Here is a 19671-nt window from a genome sequence, read left to right on the forward strand (position 1 = left end):
TAAAATGATATCATTAAAAAGGGGATCGAGTAACATTTAAAATTATTTTAAAATCATGATTATGAAAATTGGCTGAGTTTTTGTCGATAAATTATTTAAATTTTTTAAAATTTCCGGTTGAATTTGATGTCTAGGTTACTACAGATGGGATATGGGGAAACTATCTCTCTCGATTCACGTAACCACCATCATCATCTTCAATTTTTCCTGTACTACTTATTAGAAGATCAAGATCAAGGAGGAGCCAATTTTCTTCCGAACAGTTACTTTTTGTATTTACCGATCACACACACATATACATAGTTGTTCATCATTACCCATTTCAAAGTGGATTTTCAAACTTATTACCCAATTGATTGCAACTTGCGGGCAACCAAATAACAAGTAACAAATAATTAGGTAAGTCCCGTGTGAATTATACCATGGGCTAAGGTTTGTTTCAACTCTTTTCAATTTTAGTGATCAGATTTTGTGTTTGTTTGATGTGAGTATTGATTCTTACGTATATGTTATATTATACAACATAATAGTTAATTTTCATCAAATAAATCCACATAAATATCTATAAAAATAAAAAAACAACTGTAATAGCAACCGCAAACACATACACAAACAGACACAGAGGGAGAGAGGGAGGGAGAGAGAGAGAGATGGAGAGAGAGAGAGAGAGACAAAGAGGGGGGGGGAGAGAGACATAGAGGGATAGAGAGAGAGAAGGCACATAGAGAGAGACAAAGAGAAATAGAGTGAGAGAGAGAATGAGTGGGGGGAGAGAGATTAAGAGATAAACACAGATGGAGAAATTCTAAATCAAACAAATAAAATAACAAGGACATTTACAAAGCCCTAAATGAAAACAAAACCCTAAAAATTGAAAAATACTAAACAGGAATACCTGAAAACCAAACACAAACAACTTCAACTGAACATGTACAGGAACACCTGAAGCCCTAATTGAATGAAGATGGGAAGCCTTAATTAGAAAGACTCGAGAGACTCGATCCTCAATTCAATTGAAGCACCTAAAGCCCTAATTAGAAAGTAACAACATAATGACAACGAAATTTAACTACTAGAGAGAGGTCCTAAGAGATTGATAATGGTGGGGTAAAAGGGGCGGCCAAATTTAGCGAGAGAGAAGTTAGCGAGAGAGGTGAGAGAGAGGGAAAGTTAGTGAGAAATGCAAAGTGAGTTCAGAGAGAGGGAATGTATTGAAATTTTTTGGAAAAAAATTTCAAAGTTAGTAAAATTTGGGCGGTTGGAGCCCAAATTTTTCAGCTTTGAGCCCAACAAATTGACCCGCTCTGTAAGTCTAAAATCAGTTTTCTATTTATATATATTTTTTATATTAATCATAAAATTTGTTTAAAAATAATAAAAATATAATTATTTATATATATATATATATTATTATCTTTATAATTTAAATATTTATAATATTTCATATTATATATTTTAAAAACATATATATATAAGTGCTCATATCAACACTCCTGTAAGATTAAATTAAATTAATATTTGAACTTAAAAATATATTATATCTATATTTTAATACCCTAAACTAACACTTTTACAAATATGTTACAAGTCGTGACACTTTATATCTAATGTAACATCATATTTTTTGCTAAGGTAACAAAAAAATCACAATGTTACATTAGATCATATGAAGCATAGCTAAGGTAACATATTGAGGTAACATATTTTTGAAGGGGGTTGTGATAGGTCATATTTGGTGTAGTGACGCAAAATCACTCGACATGAAGACTTGGAAAAAGATTTTTACGACAAAAATTATCAACTAAAATATTCTTTTACGGGAGAAAGGATTAACGCGTATTGAAGGGAGCTTATTAGCAGAAGATGAAGTGAAGATATTGTGGATGACAAAAAATACGGAAGGACGGAGGAAGTAGAAGAAGATTTTCCACTTTGTTTTTACAAACTAGAAAATCGGGGGGGGGGGGGTAGTTGTTATACCATAAAATTGGTATGGGTATTAAATCGGATCTTTAAGAAAATGGGTCGGATCACCGCCGAGTAAGAGGATGGACGAGTTTCGGAGAACGCGTCTCCGGAGCCTAGGGCGCTCTCTAAAGGGATCTCCCTATATGGGAGTCGCGTACGACGACTATTGACGATGAGAAGTTACGACGACGATTGGTGAAGTTATTATATGAAGGTTTACGATGATCATTACGGCGGAGGATCACGATGATCATGCTGGAGGAAGTGTGTGACAACCGTTACGATAACGAAACCATGACGGTCACTATGGTAGAAGACGACGACGAGGAACAAGTATTGATAAAGAGCCTATGAAGGATGATCTTAAGTCAAAGAAGACTGAGTGAAATGATCAAGAAATGAAGAACGACCCGGTCTCCGGGAAAAAGTCCCCGGACCCCCATAGGGCGCGCCCCGTGCTATATGGCCGCACGGGGTGGTCGTTCCGCGACACGAATAAGTTGATAAGGAAGAATTATCGATGAGGTTGCTCCCACAACTAAACTGGAAAATGAACAAAGCATAAAAATCGTACAAGGAATGGGAGCCCCCGGAGAACCTCTCCATGCTTAGGGCGCGTCCTATGCATGAGGGAGGACTTCGGAGAGCTCCAACCCTTCACAGGGCGCGCCACGTGAAGAAAAAGGGCCCTCCAGGAGCCCTTCGTCCCAGAAAACATGTCAAAAATATCGTTATGTAGTCTTGCGGGTTATCCTCGTAGGGAACAGTTGTAAACATCTAGTGTGTACTTTGAGAGCCCTGTCTCCGTATTCGGCGAGTTGTCCTCAACGGGAGACTTTGAGGTTATCTCGTATTTTGCACTTCTACGCTTGGTATCACTTGTCATGTAGTCTGGTGGGTTATCCTCATCGGGGGGCAAGAATGTGCTTTGGCATTCACAGTAAATCATGGCTATACCTGCGGTTAAGATCGACAGAAGTAGTGGTATCGGATGGGAATATCCTTCAACCGGGGAGTTTACTTGTCCGTGAAGTACCGAAGTCGTAACTGAGTTTTGGACCTTTATGAATTGGTCGCATCGTCAGACACTAAAACAAATCAATGTTCGAGTTATAATAGGAAGTTGGTTCAAAAACTCTTATTGGGTCACGAAATGAGAAGCCAAGTCCATCTAGGTTTCTTATTCTCCAAGAACTACGTATGCTTGATCCTCTATAAAAGGAGCTACGTAGGCACATTGCGAGGGCACGTGTTTGAGAGCTTTGAGAAGGCAAACATAAACCCTAGTAATCTCAGCTGTTATTTAAGCACAAATCAACACACTCCGGTAATTTCTCCGATCACCGATCACCACAACAGATCTTGATTTCGGTCGCGAACCTCAAATCTTTGTTAATCAAATTCTTCTTTTAACACATATCACACATCTAAGGTCCGTGTCGAATCCAAATATGAGCATCGTCTCCTTCGTGAGAAGTCTATTTTTCAGAGCTAACCAAAGAGTAAACGAGCATTTTGACATTGTCAGCCAGTATCATGCATACTTCCTTTGTCCGAGATGGAACAATAAAAGAGACTAGCTTTAGTCCGAACTAGGCAAAGAACACATTAACAAGATTAGATGATTCTGCAACAGAAATCATAAATTGGTCGAATTTTTGCACGAAAGAAGTACTTTTAAGCCATGAATCATGTCAAAAATCAAAATGATCGATCCCGACTATATCTTGAACGAAATCGAGATTGTTTTTCGTTTTCGCCAACGGACTTACTCGCAAATACTTTCGAAAAATAGTATAAAATTCTTTTTATTTTGAGAATATTTCAAGATCGAGCTCTTAGAATAATAAAATTGTTGTTGTCAAACTAAGTACATAAATATTAACCCACGCAGTCGTACTACAGTGACTGAACTCTTATATCTCTTGTAGAAGATTAGAAATTCGATTCTTAAAGCATGCATATATAATTAATTAATAAAAAAATACCGAATATTAAAAAGTAATTTCAAAATATTGTAATAAAAATGACGCGATAATACCATGTAATTTAATCAACTTAACAATAGTTCTGATATCATTAAAATGATATCATTAAAAAGGGGATCAAGTAACATTTAAAATTATTTTAAAATCATGATTATGAAAATTGGCTGAGTTTTTGTCGATAAATTATTTAACTTTTTTAAAATTTCCGGTTGAATTTGATGTCTAGGTTACTACAGATGGGATATGGGGAAACTATCTCTCTCGATTCACGTAACCACCATCATCATCTTCAATTTTTCCTGTACTACTTATTAGAAGATCAAGATCAAGGAGGAGCCAATTTTCTTCCGAACAGTTACTTTTTGTATTTACCGATCACACACACATATACATAGTTGTTCATCATTACCCATTTCAAAGTGGATTTTCAAACTTATTACCCAATTGATTGCAACTTGCGGGCAACCAAATAACAAGTAACAAATAATTAGGTAAGTCCCGTGTGAATTATACCATGGGCTCAGGTTTGTTTCAACTCTTTTCAATTTTAGTGATCAAATTTTGTGTTTGTTTGATGTGAGTATTGATTCTTACATATATGTTATATTATTATTTTCACTTTTTACGTATTTTTGACACGCACACACAAACCGGGAGTCTTTCGGAAAACAACCTCTTAATTCTTCGGAATGAGGGGAAGACTGCGTATATCTTAGCCCCGACCCTGCATTAAGCGGGATATACTGGGTATGGGTATGTTTGGTTTGGTTTGATTACAAATTGTCATTGATATCATAACCGATTAGTTCCCCTTTCAGCAATAGATGATTGTCCTTGTTAATTTAATCAAAAAAACAAATAAACAAATTTAATTAAGCATCTCCCCCTTCTAAACTTTATATATAGGTAACCACCTCCTCTGTTACATTTCCCCCTTCCTCCGCCATTCAATTTCACCGTTAAACATTCAGCGCCTATACACACACATATACATACACAAAATCGACATTTCAAGAAAATTAAATTGTCACCGTAATTTAAAGAAATATTAATCGCGAAAACAAGCTAGGGTTTTGTGCGTGAAAAAACACACAATGAAAGAAGAAATAAAAACAGAGCTTAAAAACGACGTCGTAGAAGAAGAGAAATTAGCGTTTGAGAAGATTGTTGTTGTTGGATATGCTCTTACTTCTAAGAAGATCAATAGCTTCTTGCAACCTAAGCTTCTCAGTCTCGCTAGGTATCTTACTTATACAAACACACATAATGTGAAGCGAGAATTGATCAATTAGTTTGTCGATTTTACGGAATTGTATTGCTGTTTCTCGGAGAAAATGTCGAAATGTTTATCGATTAGTTTGCGTGATCAGGAATGATTTCTGTTGATTAGAATCTGTTTTAATGTTTTGTGGATAGTGTTAGGTATCTTACTTACTTATACACACACACACACACAATGTGACGTGATAATTGATCAATTAGTTTATCGATTTTATGGAATTGTATTGCTGTTTCTCAAAGAAAATGTCGAAATGTTTATCGATTAGTTTGCGTGATCAGGAATGATTTCTGTTGGATTAGAATCCTTTTAATGTTTTGTGGATAGTGTTAGGTAATGTACTGACACACACACACACACAATGTGAAGCGATAATTGATCAATTAGTTTATCGATTTTACTGAAGTGTATTGCTGTTTCTCGAGAAAATATCGAAATGTTTATCGATTAGTTTGCGTGATCAGGAATGATTTCTGTTGGATCATAATCTTTTTTAATGTTTTGTGGATAGTGTTAGGTAATGTACTTACACACACACAATGTGAAGCGATAATTGATCAATTAGTTTATCGATTTAACGGAAGGTTGCAGGTTTATGTGTTTGTTTAGGTTTATCGATTAGTTTGCGTGATCATGATTGATTTTTGCTTAGGTAATTTTTGGATTAGAATCTTTGTAATGTTTCGTGGAAACGAAAGTAGAGTGATAGTGATTTCAATGATCCGTAATAGTTGTATTGTTTCAGTTTAGTGTTGTTAATCTTGTTTTTATTGATAAATGTATAAAATGTGTGTGATAATGTTTCTTATCATAATGACCGTGATTGAATTTGATGTTATAATTTTTCAATAGTTGATTATTTTTTCAGTGATGGGGAAGGTGAGAGGGGGAGGTTAGGATCGAACTATAGACATGTTATAGGCTTGTAGTATTAGAGCAATATGAGTATGGAACTCATTAATTGAATTCAGGTTGCGGTTATCTGAACTTGTTATGGATTTGTTTCAGCTTGGTTATCTTTCTATATTACTTTTGATAGAGTGTGCTTGTTTTGGTGACGAGCTTCTGTCCTCTATTTATTATAATGATGATGATGATGATGTAATTGAATATATAAGTATGTCCTTAATATCTTATTTTTCTTGCATGTGTTGCATCATGTTGTTCTATGCACTGTGATAACTGAGGATAAATTTTTTTTCCTCACCAAATCAGACGTTCGCCTGCTTTGAAGTGTCATTACAGCTACCGAAAATTAATACATTATCAGTATCTTATTTATTGCTATTAGTGAATTTGTGTTCTCTATATCTGTTTTAAGTACCTTTTCAATTGGACCAAGTGCTGCTAAAAAACCTTATAGCAGTTCCTCGTAATTCTTAGCTGAAGGCCCATTATGAGGTTTTTTTGCCCAAAATAGCAGAAGATAACTCAACTTCAAGTTGTGATACAACTCACCACTGCATTTCAGTATGTGTGACTTTTGACATGATAATTGTCGAGGCGTCGCCTAGGCTGTCTAAAATGAATAGGCGTAACCAACCTTGATTTTTATAGGTTAGGTGAAATAGGGGGCGCCAATGCGAGTTAGGCAGTGCCTAGGCGTACACTAGGCGAGTCAGTCGTTCATCCACACACACACACACACACACACACATATAGGAAATATGTTTCTAGTACATGATTTAACTTTGCCTATTTTCACTTATTTTGGTAAAATCACTAAAGCATACCATTGAACCATTATACTCTTAACAAAAGTTAATAAAATCTATTCGGTTCAATGGAATAAACTAATAATTACATTAACGTAATTATTATTAAGAACAATCAAAATACATTTGCATAATATCTTATATATATGCCTATATACCTAATTCGCCTAGATGTTCAGGTGGTTCATTATTGTCTTGGTTCGCCTTTATGCCTTGACAAATATAGTCATAGCCCTCTTTCATCATGCATTATAATCCGTAGCTCCATCCCCACCTGCGTTAAACTTCACAACTCTGTATCAATATGTGTCTAATGGTTAAGCGTATCTCTGAATTAAAGCTGCATACATGATGGGATTTCAGGGTAGAAATCAATTCGATAAGATTTTTCTTTATATATTTATTCACTTTTTTTAAACAAAAAAAATGCTCATGTGCTGACTACATGAAAAATGTTTCCTTAGGTAAAAGCTTCGGTTCAACTATGATCCCAGAATTTCCTGTTTGTTATTTATGTGTGTGTGTGTGTATAATCGTCTATATTCACCATGCTTATTAAACTAAAATCCAACATTTTGAATTTTGCTAATTTGTGCACCATTAACTGAGTAGGTGTTAATTTGAACTCGCACCTTCTGTCATTGTACAATAATCTTTTGGTATGATAGTGTGCTTGAATATGCCATTTGTTTTTAGGCATAATTTGGAGGCGTAGAGTGTCGATTGGTCCAACATTTTTGTGACACTCTTTATGTCCTCTATTGACTTTTCTTTGGGTTTCTGTTGTGCAATAATTATACTGGTCATCTTGGGTTGTAATACAGGAGTAAGGGTATTTCATTTGTTGCTATTGACCAAAGCAGGCCACTTTCTGATCAAGGTCCGTTTGACATTCTCCTACATAAGGTTAGTCAATGTTTGCAAGTCTAGTTGCACAATTGTTGGCTTTCCATTTGTTTATCTTTCATTGCATCTTTTGAGCAAAGTATCTCTTGTAGTTTTTGCTCAATAGTTATAACAGTTGTATTATTTTCTCTATTATTTTTACAGCTGTCAGGAAAAGAATGGCGAAAAGCTCTCGAGGTTGGTTCATGAACTACTGCTCTTGTTCTCGTTCACTTATTCAGTAAGACCAAAAGTACTTTGTAACCGAATAATGGATATGATTGTAGCACTATATGATATAATTTATAATGATGTCAATTAAATGAGATAACTGTACTATCAGCAGTCAAGTCCAACATTCCTAAAGACTAGGCCCATGTGATGTGACATAACCTGCAGTGCCTTATCTTTCCTCAGGTTGTGAATCATTAAAAATCATGGTCCTCAAACATCCAAAATCTTGTGGTCTATGCTGCTAAATAATATGATTCCATGTTTTATTACAACAGTTTTGTTTTTCCTGGGCACATCGTCAATGCCTCTGTAAAGCGAAGCTGGAAGCAGCTAACTGTGTGTTGTTCTTTGATACTCTTGGACCTTGGTTTACATGTTCAGTTTAGTAGAAATTACTTGTAAAGGATTTTGTGGTTTTCTTGAAAGAACCTCTAAGGTGTACAATATTCATTCTAGATTAACATGTGGGTCATATTAAAGTTCATTAGTAAACAGTAATTATATAATGAAATTTGTGGAAAAGTATATATAATTTCTTTTGGAAAGCCTATTTTTATTTATAAGTTGAAACAGGTAGGTTGGAGAAGGAAGATAAATCTACATCTACATTATACCAAAAGAAAGTACAAGTTATGCCAAGTGTCACCCTCTCCTTTAAAGAGAACACTTGTCATTCTCTCAATTAATTAGATATACTTTTATTTTTTCATTAAATTAAATTTTTTCTTAGTTGGCATTCTAACATTAATGGCACTAGCATTTATATATCTTCCCTTATTTAATTCTCTTCTCTCTCATTCCACTAATTCTCTCTCTTCTACATTTTTCAATTTTGTAACTTATTTCAACATTATTTGAGATATATCTATCAAATCTAATTTCTACCTTCTATGTATTTGTATACCAAGTGATACTATTACTTAAAATTAAGTCACCTACAACTATCAATTTATCTGTTTTATATTAAAATAAATTATATGTATCAAGTGACACTCCCTATTTGAAACTAAATATATTACGATTGTCAATTTATCTATTTAAATAAAAGATATTTAATAATGATTATAACATAACCAGGCATCAGCCCGAGAACTATTCTAGTGTTTTTATGAATACATATGTCAGCTGTCAACATGGTTTTTTTTTGCTATTTATTAAGTTTTACTGTATGCTTATTTCCCAGTTGTTAAATTATGAGCACATTCACCAGCCTTTTACATTAAGTTCTTTGGATTGAATCAGACCAGCAATTAGTATCTATGTACATATTTTAATAATGAGTAAGTAAAGAGTTAGCCTAAAATGGTAAAGAAGTAGACTAAAATTTAAAATTTAATTTGTTATCAGTCACGGGCAACTAAACTAACTTCAGAGGCAGATTGGTGCTTGTTGTATTGAAATATTGAATGACTCCATTTGTCGCAATTGTTTGTAAATAATTTCCTCAAGAACTGATTATATCTAATGTTGATGCTATTCATTTGAAATTTTAATATGGCTGCAATAAGTAGTGTTTCATGCATTGTTGTCATTCATGAATGTGATGAATCGAAGGAAAATACAACAATACCAGATCTGCAATTACTACTGTATATGTAGAACAGAGGAGTTTTAAGTAATTGCTCATTTCCAAATACAAATCTCATGGAGTTTCTAATATGTCATTAGTTTATTTTGTTTAAAAAATTACTTCACAAGTATGTCATTGAATATTTGTTGATCCGTCATATAATCTAGACACAGCTAGATCAGATTGCTGCATGCTGGACGTAACAAGTAAGAAAGTGTGTTGATCCACCAAATTTAGAATATACAGCTATAGGAGAGCACATAACCAGTTATTTAAAAGATTTTGCCAACTCTTTTCCACTGTTTTATAGTCTTATGTTGGGTTAGTGACAAATATTCTGAAATGCATCTTATTAATGATAGCTAGCAACAATCGTATTACCTTTGTCTTTGTTGCATTTACATTTTTTATTTCGTAATTGGTTATGAAATTACAATCTAGTACGCTTTCAAGTTAATAATGCAGTATTTAGCAACCAAATTTTAATTAAGTCTTATATATGAATTAGTAGTTTTCCTGTGGCTGTTTATAATATTCTGAAGAAAAATATTATGCAAGAATTTACAATGTGCTGCATGTCTAATACATAACCTGTTACATGCTAAATTTACATATTTGTTGAACGCACTTCCCATCAAATGCACAGTATTTCTTCCGTCTCAACTTTTTTTCCCATTTATTTTTACAAGGATTTCCGGCAGATGCATCCTGAAGTTACAGTCCTTGATCCTCCAGATGCCATACAACATCTATACAACCGCCAATATATGCTTCAAGATGTTGCTGATCTGAACTTCTCTGATGCATATGGTAATTTTCCAGTGTTTGATATGATTTTAGTAATCACAGGATTCGTTTGTGCCTACTCCCTAGAGTGTTTGACATCAGAATTTACAGATTATAGTTTGTGTTTCTTGTTACAACTCAGTAACAAGGTATGGTAGCAAGCAGGATGTTGTAATCTCATATTTTGCTTGAATTAAAGAAATACCAAATTATTCAAAAAAAATATATTGTGTGAAGATAAATAGAATGCAATTGCAATATGTTTCCCAAAGTCTTCTTTTGTTAATGGAATGGAGGCTTACAATGCTTAGTGTAAGGTTCTGACAGAGTGACAGTATTATAATGAATAATATTATGGCATCTGAAAGTTCTGGAATCTAATCAATTTTAGTGATCCATGATAGATTAGGTTATCGGGTTGACATTTTAGCTATATTGCAGGCATAGTCCGTGCTCCAAGACAGCTGGTGATAAAAAAGGACCCGTTGTCTATACCTGAAGCAGTTAGTAAAGCCGGGCTGATTTTACCCCTTGGTATGTTCTCATCACAAATATGTTTTGAAAATTTATTTTTGAAATTTGTGATGTTTCCAACAGTCCAACTCCTTTACTCAACTTGGAGATTTCCGACAACTAGAAGCAAACAATATTATGTTGGCACATATGTTTATTAAATTAATTTGGTGGCGCATATCTTAGGTTTATGCTGTTTTGCTAACTCCCTTTGATTCTTTAAGTATTATTGAATTTTGTGAATGATTATATGTGACGTAACAGTTTATTGAACTTTAAAAAGAACAAAGAAGCATGTAGAAAACATGTACTTTCCTCCATCCAGATTTAGTCGATCCTTTTAATTTGTATTATACATAGGCAGGTAGTGGAGGCCGTGCTTGGCGCGATGGTCAAGTGTCTACTTGCAATCCGCTAGGTCACAGGTTCAAACACCTTGAAACAGCCTGCTGGTGTGGGAGCCTTGTGAATATGATGACCTTTTTACAGAGTCAGGTAGTCATTTTTCTAGGATTGGAGTGAGTATTAAGTATCAAAACTAACTTATTGTCGTGCCAGAGTGGCTATTTCTGCACATAAAGGGGCGGCTAAAATTACACTTTTTGGTTAAATATTTATAAGATTGTATTGTATAAGAATACGTTAATGCTTATATTAATATTTCTTACTAATACGTTTTCATACCGAGATTAATTTTGTGCTTGTTTTAGTTGCAAAGCCTTTGGTAGTAGATGGAACTGCGAAGTCTCATGAGTTGGCATTGGCTTATGATCAGCACTCGCTCCAAATGCTAGAAACCCCACTCGTTCTTCAAGAATTTGTTAATCATGGTATGCTATTTGTGCACTTGGTTTAAATGTGTATCTCTGTCCTTGGTTTGTCTAGTGGTATTTTATCGGTATTTGCTAATGCATTTGAATTTGCGGTTGTAGGAGGAATTCTCTTCAAGGTTTATATTGTTGGGGAAGCCATCAAGGTTGTGCGGCGTTTCTCTTTGCCTGATGTTAGCAAACAAGAATGGTCTAAAAGTGCTGGTGTATTTCGATTCCCAAGGGTTTCTTGTGCAGCGGCTAGTGCAGATGATGCGGATCTAGACCCATCTATTGCTGGTAAGTCAATCAAATTTTAGAAACAGCCTTCCCTATCTTTCACAAAGCATCTCCATCACAAACAAAGACCAGCTTTAAATGTTATGGAAAACATAAATGAAGCAGAACCAAAAATATCCCACACAGCCCATGACTTGGTCAAATGATTTCCACTTATTTATTCTTCATTTAGTGGTTGTGGTCAAAACTCTTATTGAGTAATGTTACCCTCTTTCCAACAATAACTTTTTAGGAAACAAACAATAGAAAACATAGTATAGTATGTTCATCCACCCATGCAGCTGTCAAAATAAGAAACTATTAAATATGCTATCACTGTGTAAGAGTGAACTAATGCAGCACAACATAAATGATGCGCAACATTCACAGTCAATGTGTTTCGCATACACAAAGTTATAGAAGTACCATTTGATTTTTCCTTTCATCCGTTTAAAGTATAAATAGATCCTGTTCTGAGACCTGTTTTCCCTGCTTACTCTTTTCCAGTCCAAATCGCCTTGTATTCTGTTCCTCAAGATTAAGAAATTTAGTTAAATATCATCGCCAGTATCAACTGTGATGCAAAAGTGATACTTTACGTTAACAGATTGTATATGGCATAGCACTTGACCTTTATGTCCATTTTTATTTCCATCACGTGAATTTTTGTGTATGGTATGTAGAACTTTAGCTTCCTTTAGGTATTCCATGAATGCAAGTCAATGCCTGCATGAAATGAAACTTCTCAATGTGATATTGTCTCAAGGGCCTAGCTACCTGGTTTGTTATAATGTGGAAGATGACTGGATTTTTGCCCACGCTAAGTCATTAGCAGATCGCTTTCAGCTTGTCGAAAATATGGGTAATAGACTAATAGTACATCTAGAGTTTAATTTATTGCATTTTCATATACTTTTAGTGAAAGACAACTTCTTGTTAACTTTTGAAACTATTTTTTTTAGATTGTTTGAGCCTCTGTTTCTGTTTAAAGTTGTCCTACGCAAGAATGTAAGTGTGGTGAAGGAATTAAAACTTGCTTTGTGTATTGTATGATTAATTCTTTGCATCTGTACTGTCATTTCTTGTATTGTGAAATTTATGGCGGTTAAAGTTAATTGTTTTTTATGTATTATATGCAGAGCTTCCTCCACAGCTTCTACTTGAGAGACTTGCTCAGGAACTTCGTCACCGCCTGGTACTTTGATAGATTTTTCCTTATACACAGGCAGTAATATAGTGCAATTTACAACTTAAATTATGTTGGTTTATAAAATTATCTTTTGCAGTTAATGTTTAATAATATTTTATCAAACACAATGATGTTTGTTTACAGGGTCTACATCTCTTTAATTTAGACATTATCCGAGAGCGTGGAAGCAAAGATCGATTCTATGTCATTGACATAAACTATTTCCCTGGTAAGGATATGTTTTGGGAAGTTTATTGGAATTGGTTATGCTCATTTTCGAATTGTGAAACCTTTGAAGAACAGATCTAAGATGGTTCTGATTTTGTTTACAGGGTATGGTAAAGTACCAGACTATGAGCACATGTTTACGAACTTCCTTCTCAGTTTGGTGCAAAGCAAGTACAAGACAAACTATGCTGGTGCATGCTAAGAGGCTTCGGATATAAACGAGAAATGTGCACATTTATCAGAGATCATTTCTACCCTTACAAGCGAATGCAATAAATGATCAGAAATGAGATAAAAAAACAGAGAACATGTTTGATTGATAGCACATCGACTGTCTCAGTTCAAGCTGGATCAACATGGCTATATAAGGCCCTTGGCAAGTCTGTACAAGCTCTCTCCCATCAAAGCTAATCAGTCCAATTGCTTATTTCTCTGTTCAACGCTAAAAGCAACCACCATGGTTTGGTTTGTCTATGTGCATCAACTGTTTGCCAGAGTCTAGTTCAAACCAGTTTACAACTTTTTACAAGTCATATTGCTTGATTCTCTGTTCAACTCTATAGCAAATACCAGGGCTTGGTTTGTTAATGTGCATCAACTATTTGCTAGAGCATAGTTCAAACCAGCTTACGATTTTTTTCAAGAGTTAATTTGCGTTTTGATTTCTGACCAAATCAAATTCCATTGTCTATTATCAGTTTCAGTATAAACATAGATAAACTGCAGTTAGATTATCTACTATGCATTGTTGCTTATCAACATTTTAATAACTAAAGCTGTATTATTCTAGTTTACAATATAAACAGGTGAGGTAGATAATTACCCAAATGAAACATTGCTTAACAATTTTGCCTCTGGATAGCATTTGCATACATAATGTCACTTAATTCAACAAAATTAGAATGAAAGGAACAGGAATGAAACAACAAACAGGGAGATAATCAGGCTGCAACAGGTTCAGCCTCGACGGCGACGACAGCGGCAGCAGCATTGTCTTCGGAGACAAAAGACCACTCCGGCGGCATTTCAGGCAAAGGAGGGTACACACAGGGACCACGCTTAACATCCCAGGGCTGAGTCTTCTTTGGCCTTGACTTCCTGTGATGTGCCGTTGCTTTCTTCTGTGGCCTTGATGAATTCTCAATCACTAGTCCTCCATACTCCACTCGCGGACGCGCCGTCGTTGTGGCGCCGGGGAATGAGCAAACCGGAGGAGCGTTCACCAGGCGGCAACCAAAGATTGCAGAAGCTGACATTTTGGAATGTGTTTCGATAAGATAATGTCTGGTGAATTGTCCTTCTATTCATACCATATTTACCTTCAATACGGTGCCGTTTTACATTTGGGTTTTTTTAGTGTAGTGGGCCTAAAAGCCCAATGACTTGCTGACTTTTGTTTGGTATCCGTTTGTTGCTTCTTACTAGGTCCGGCCCAATCAGTTCTAGTTTCTATTGATGCACCTAATTTGATACAATGTTTGAATAATTGGACCCTCTATGTTCTGTGAACAAATCTGACCGAAAATTGAATTGAGCGAAAATCGAACCTATTACGTTTGCTACTATAACGTCACGCTGAAAAAGAGAAGTAGTATTTTAGTGTTATTTAATGAAATAATTGGAGGAAAGAAAAGGATAAGAAAGGAAGGTATTGGTACAATTGTCAAAGAGGGAGACAGCCGTTTAATTAGCAATTTTATTAATTTATACTCCCTCTCTTCCATTAAATTCTATATGTTACTTTTCGGCACGATTTTGAATGTTCATTTAAAACATAACTTTACAATATTTTTTAAATAAAATAAATTTTGAAAAAAATATTATCAAACTATACTTTACAGAAATCTCGAAATACGTGTAAATAGTAAACATATAGAATCGAACGGGATGAAGGTAGTACTAAATTGGAAACCCTATAAATTAAGTAAATTAGACAAAAAAGTCGTGACAGTTTGCTACCTACCTTTCACTAATGAGGATAATTAAATCACTAATTAGTCCAACTCATGTACTCCCCACCACTGCCAAAACAAGAATTATGATGAAATGTAGCATACATTTTTTTAGGACCGCCCCGGTTCTTGTTTCATATTTTCTGTAAGCAAGTCCGTTATTGTTGTACAGTTAATTATATAAGTTTTTAATGTAAAGATTTTCTCCCGAATAATAGACAGTAAAAAAACTAAGGGATTTTTTCATAAATACCCAAATTGCATAAAATATTTGTAAAAATACGGATCAACCTCATATGCAACCCTTATATGCAACCGCGTCCGTATTTTTACAAATATTTTGCTAAAAAGTGGTATTTTTAGTAAATTACCAAAAATTAACCATACACAGCGTGGGTAACTTTTGCCAATTTCGGTGATTCTAAGAACCAACATTTTTTTCTATTTCCTCTTAAAAGTTGCCTTAATCAACACTTAGCAAATTGAAGTGTTACTAGGGTGTGTTTGGTATTACTGTGGCAGACAGCAACAACAGCTTTTCGCTGAAAAGCAGTTAAAAAACTGTTTGGTAAAATTTAAAAGTTGTTTTTCGGAAAAGTGTTTTTGGCCTAAAAGCTGCTGTTAGAGAAAGTAATTTCCCCCGTACTTTTAGAAAAATCTGCTTTTCTGCTGTTGCGGGAAGTATATGCTGATTTTACCATCCAACCTTAACAAAAGCATCATTATTTTTAATTTTTTGCATCAACACATATAAGTATCAAAAAAATTACCAAATAGTCATCTGATTTTTACAACAACACTTTTTTCAGCAGCATTTTTTCTAACAGCACAACAATTTTTAACAGCAATCACAAACAGAGCCTATATTTTTGTTGAAAATTAAAGCTATACTGAAACATATTTGATAACATTTCAAAATTGTAATTGTGCGTATAAGATCAAGATAAATGAAATATGACAGATTTTTTTAAAAAAAATGTAATTATACTTAACTATATTTAATAATGTTTTAAAAACGTAAAGTGAAACACAAATTTTATAAAATATCTGTACATATTTTAACATCACGGCCTGACATGTGACATGCTTTACCATCTAATTAGTCTCGTGCATGTAATATCGAACTGCAATTTTAAAATTAACATATATTTATTATTTTATTTATTTTTTATTTTTATCCCATGGACACCAATCTCTCACAATCAAAGTCGTCCACGTTTCATCCATCCTCACCGTTAATCACAAAATGTCTGCTCCCAATCCGACGACCAATCTTCCACCAACACCCGGGCCTACAAATCCCAAAAACAAAGAGTAAAAAATAAGAAAAAACAAGGGTAAATTAGTAATTTAACAAAAACAAACAGCTGCACGAGAAGAGTGCCAATGGCAACAACATAATCCAAACATATACATACAACATTCTGTACGTATACATAGGCTGTATACAGCTGTGCCCAACTCACAACCTCCTTCCCTCCTTTAGTTCCAAATTTATATTTGTAAACAAATAATCAAATAAATTATCGAATCGAACTCGAGCCGAACCGAATACCGAACAATTTATACATAAAACATAATGCTTATAGCTCAAAGTGGAGCTAGTATACAACAAACATGAACATTTAACTAACTTCATCTTCTCTATACATACAATAACTGTATCTATCTATTTATATACAATGGATCCGTGTTCATTTGTTAAAGTCTCAATCGGAAAACTCGGACTGAAGTTTCCGGTAGCATCAAAGCCGGCGCGGTCGGAAATTCACCCGTCGTCATCGCCGTGTTTCTGCAAAATCAAACTCAAAAACTTTCCGGCAATAACATCACCGGTGCCGTGTATCGAATCAGACTCTCAATTGAACTCCAAAGCAGCGTCGTTTCACTTGAACAAACTCGATCTCGAAAAACTGGCGGGAAAATCGAAGAAAGCGAGTGTGAGAATCGAAGTGTATACCGGAGGGAGAGGGACGAGCTGTGGATTGAGCTCGGGGAGGTTGTTAGGGAGAGTGTCCGTACAGGTGGATTTGAGTGGGACGGAGAGTAAGGCGTGTGTGTTTCATAATGGTTGGGTTAGTATTGGGAAGGACGAGAACAGTGGTGCTATGTTTCATTTAAGTTTGAAGGCCGAACCGGATCCGAGATTTGTTTTCGAGTTTGATGGTGAACCGGAGTGTAGTCCACAAGTGTTTCAGATTAAGGGGAATGTTAGGCAACCGGTTTTTACTTGTAAGTTTAGTTTTCGGAGCAGTGGTGGGAATCAACGGACCAGGTTAGGGTTTGGAATTTTCGGAATTGTGGCTTTCTTATCGAATTTTAGTTTAAATTATGTGAATTTATTGCAGTGCATAATGTTAATGTTATTTGTTGAATTACACGCTAATTTTGGTTAATAAATTGTTGAATTATTTGGATTTGGTTGTGTGTATTTTTGTGGAAGTAGGATAATATGGATAAGATTCTTGGTTTAATTTGATGTGTAATATTATTTTAATGTTGGATTGGATTGAATTGAGTTGGAATCTAAACTGAAATTGGTATTAGACTTTACGGCAAGAATTGAACTGTATATGGTTCATTTATTTAGGGTTTGAGTTTTTGATTGTAAATTTGTGTTTTGGTGAAAGTAGGGGTGATCACGAGGTAAGATTCTTAGTTTATAACTTTATTTGTGCATGAAATTTTTATGTTTGTTGGAATTGTACGGTAAAGCAATGATATTGTGATTTGGAATCTAAACTGAAATTAGCATTGGACTTTACGGTAAGAACCAAATTTTAAGTGTGAAAGTAGGTTCTTTATGTTTTGTGCTTTTTAATGATGTTATGTTAAGGTTAGATTTGATTTTAAAAGAGGAGATAAAGAATGTGATTATAATTCTTTATAGTGTGTATTTGGATCAAGTATTGAATTTGTTTCTTGTAGATCATTGCAGTCTGAGGCTAATGTTAACAGAGGATGGTTGAGTTCATTCGGAAGTGATAGGGAGAGGCAAGGAAAAGAGCGAAAGGGCTGGTCAATTACTGTCCATGATTTGTCTGGCTCACCAGTTGCAGCTGCATCGATGGTGACTCCATTCGTGGCATCCCCTGGGTCGGATAGGGTCAGTCGGTCAAATCCTGGATCGTGGCTTATTCTCCGTCCCGGAGATGGCACCTGGAAACCATGGGGTCGATTGGAGGCCTGGCGCGAGCGTGGATCCAGTGATGGTCTTGGTTACCGGTTTGAACTCAGCCCGGACAATGGGGCAGCAGGAATTCTACTAGCCGAGTCTACTCTCAGTTCTTACAAAGGAGGCAAATTTAGTATTGACTTGGGCAGGGGGTTGGGAACAGGGGGCAACACTAACGGTCAGACAACACCTGTCAATTCTACGTCTCCAGTAAATAGCCCAAGGGGAAGCGGAGATCATGGTTACAATCTGTGGCCGTATTGCAAGTACAAAGGTTTTGTAATGTCAGCAAGAATTGAAGGAGAAGGGAGCAAATGTAGTAAGCCGACTGTGGAAGTTAGTGTGCAGCACGTGAACTGCACGGAAGATGCAGCTGTATTTGTAGCATTGTCAGCCGCAATTGATCTGAGTATGGATGCCTGTAGGCTTTTCTCTCAAAAGCTACGGAAGGAGCTGTGCCAGCCACAAGATCAGCTATAATTCTTAGTTTTGCTTTCCTTGAGTTTCTGGTTTGAAGGTAGCGTGTTTTTGGAGCGTCTTAATGGTTTTTGGATTCCATTCGACATAGGAGGTAAATTAGTTACTGCTACTAACAAACTAGTAGTATAGATTCTGTACAGGCAGACGACGCGATTGAGGGAGATCACCAGGCACTTGGTTTTTTAGTAGGTGTGTGGATTGTTTGATTTTTACCATTTCTTGGTTTTTAGGGGAGAGTGGTATCGGTTAAAAATTGTGTAAACTGAGGTTTACTTTTCTTCTGGTTAAGGATTATCATGCAGCTCTAGTTTGGATCAAGTAGTTATGTTTAGTTTTCTTTAGCTTTTTAGTTATGTTTAGTTTTAATTTTCGGAGAGTGTATCGGATTATTATTACCCAAGTGCAGTAATTTATCTTGGGTTTATGGATTTTTAGATTTTTTTCCTGATAACTAGTTTGTTTAGTTTCATTTGTGAAGAATGTATCTGATTATTCCGGTGCTGTAAATGTCTTCTTTCGTATAATATAACTGCTCAATTCAGAGTTTTTTTCTCTGTAAAGATCAATGATGTTTTCCAAAAGTTGCTTCCATGGAAGAAATGTACTACATCAGTCGCAATT

The 19671-nt window shown here is 35.2% G+C and overlaps 3 protein-coding genes across 6 annotated transcripts; 2 read left to right on the forward strand and 1 right to left on the reverse strand.

Moving 5' to 3' along the window:
- The first annotated feature begins 4872 nt into the window (after nt 1–4872).
- On the forward strand, nt 4873–14128 carry LOC141711393 (inositol-tetrakisphosphate 1-kinase 3-like). 4 transcript variants are annotated; one of them, XR_012571330.1, is made up of 12 exons: nt 4873–5196; nt 7775–7856; nt 8001–8033; nt 10329–10449; nt 10867–10959; nt 11649–11768; nt 11871–12047; nt 12793–12888; nt 12989–13034; nt 13166–13221; nt 13360–13444; nt 13548–13602. XR_012571330.1 is itself a non-coding variant. In XM_074513817.1 (11 exons), exons 1-11 carry the CDS (start codon nt 5136–5138, stop codon nt 13643–13645), a joined length of 1065 nt encoding a protein of 354 aa, XP_074369918.1. In that variant the 5' UTR covers nt 4873–5135; the 3' UTR covers nt 13646–14128. The 4 variants fall into 4 exon arrangements, 3 of the variants coding, with proteins under 3 accessions (XP_074369918.1, XP_074369917.1, XP_074369919.1); XM_074513817.1 differs by lacking the exon at nt 12989–13034 and having other exon boundaries at nt 8001–8076; nt 13548–14128; XM_074513816.1 differs by lacking the exon at nt 12989–13034 and having other exon boundaries at nt 13548–14128.
- A 256-nt stretch (nt 14129–14384) lies between these two features.
- On the reverse strand, nt 14385–14699 carry LOC141711253 (large ribosomal subunit protein cL38). Its single transcript, XM_074513654.1, has one exon. It carries the CDS (start codon nt 14697–14699, stop codon nt 14385–14387), a length of 315 nt encoding a protein of 104 aa, XP_074369755.1.
- Nucleotides 14700–16899: 2200 nt separating this feature from the next.
- LOC141711394 (uncharacterized) lies at nt 16900–19596 on the forward strand. The gene is made up of 2 exons (XM_074513819.1): nt 16900–17670; nt 18324–19596. The coding sequence occupies exons 1-2, from the start codon at nt 17078–17080 to the stop codon at nt 19048–19050; spliced, it is 1320 nt and encodes a 439-aa protein (XP_074369920.1). The 5' UTR covers nt 16900–17077; the 3' UTR covers nt 19051–19596.
- Nucleotides 19597–19671: the final 75 nt, after the last annotated feature.

Source organism: Apium graveolens, chromosome 3 (genome assembly GCF_009905375.1).
Source record: "Apium graveolens cultivar Ventura chromosome 3, ASM990537v1, whole genome shotgun sequence".
Classification (NCBI taxonomy): domain Eukaryota; kingdom Viridiplantae; phylum Streptophyta; class Magnoliopsida; order Apiales; family Apiaceae; genus Apium; species Apium graveolens.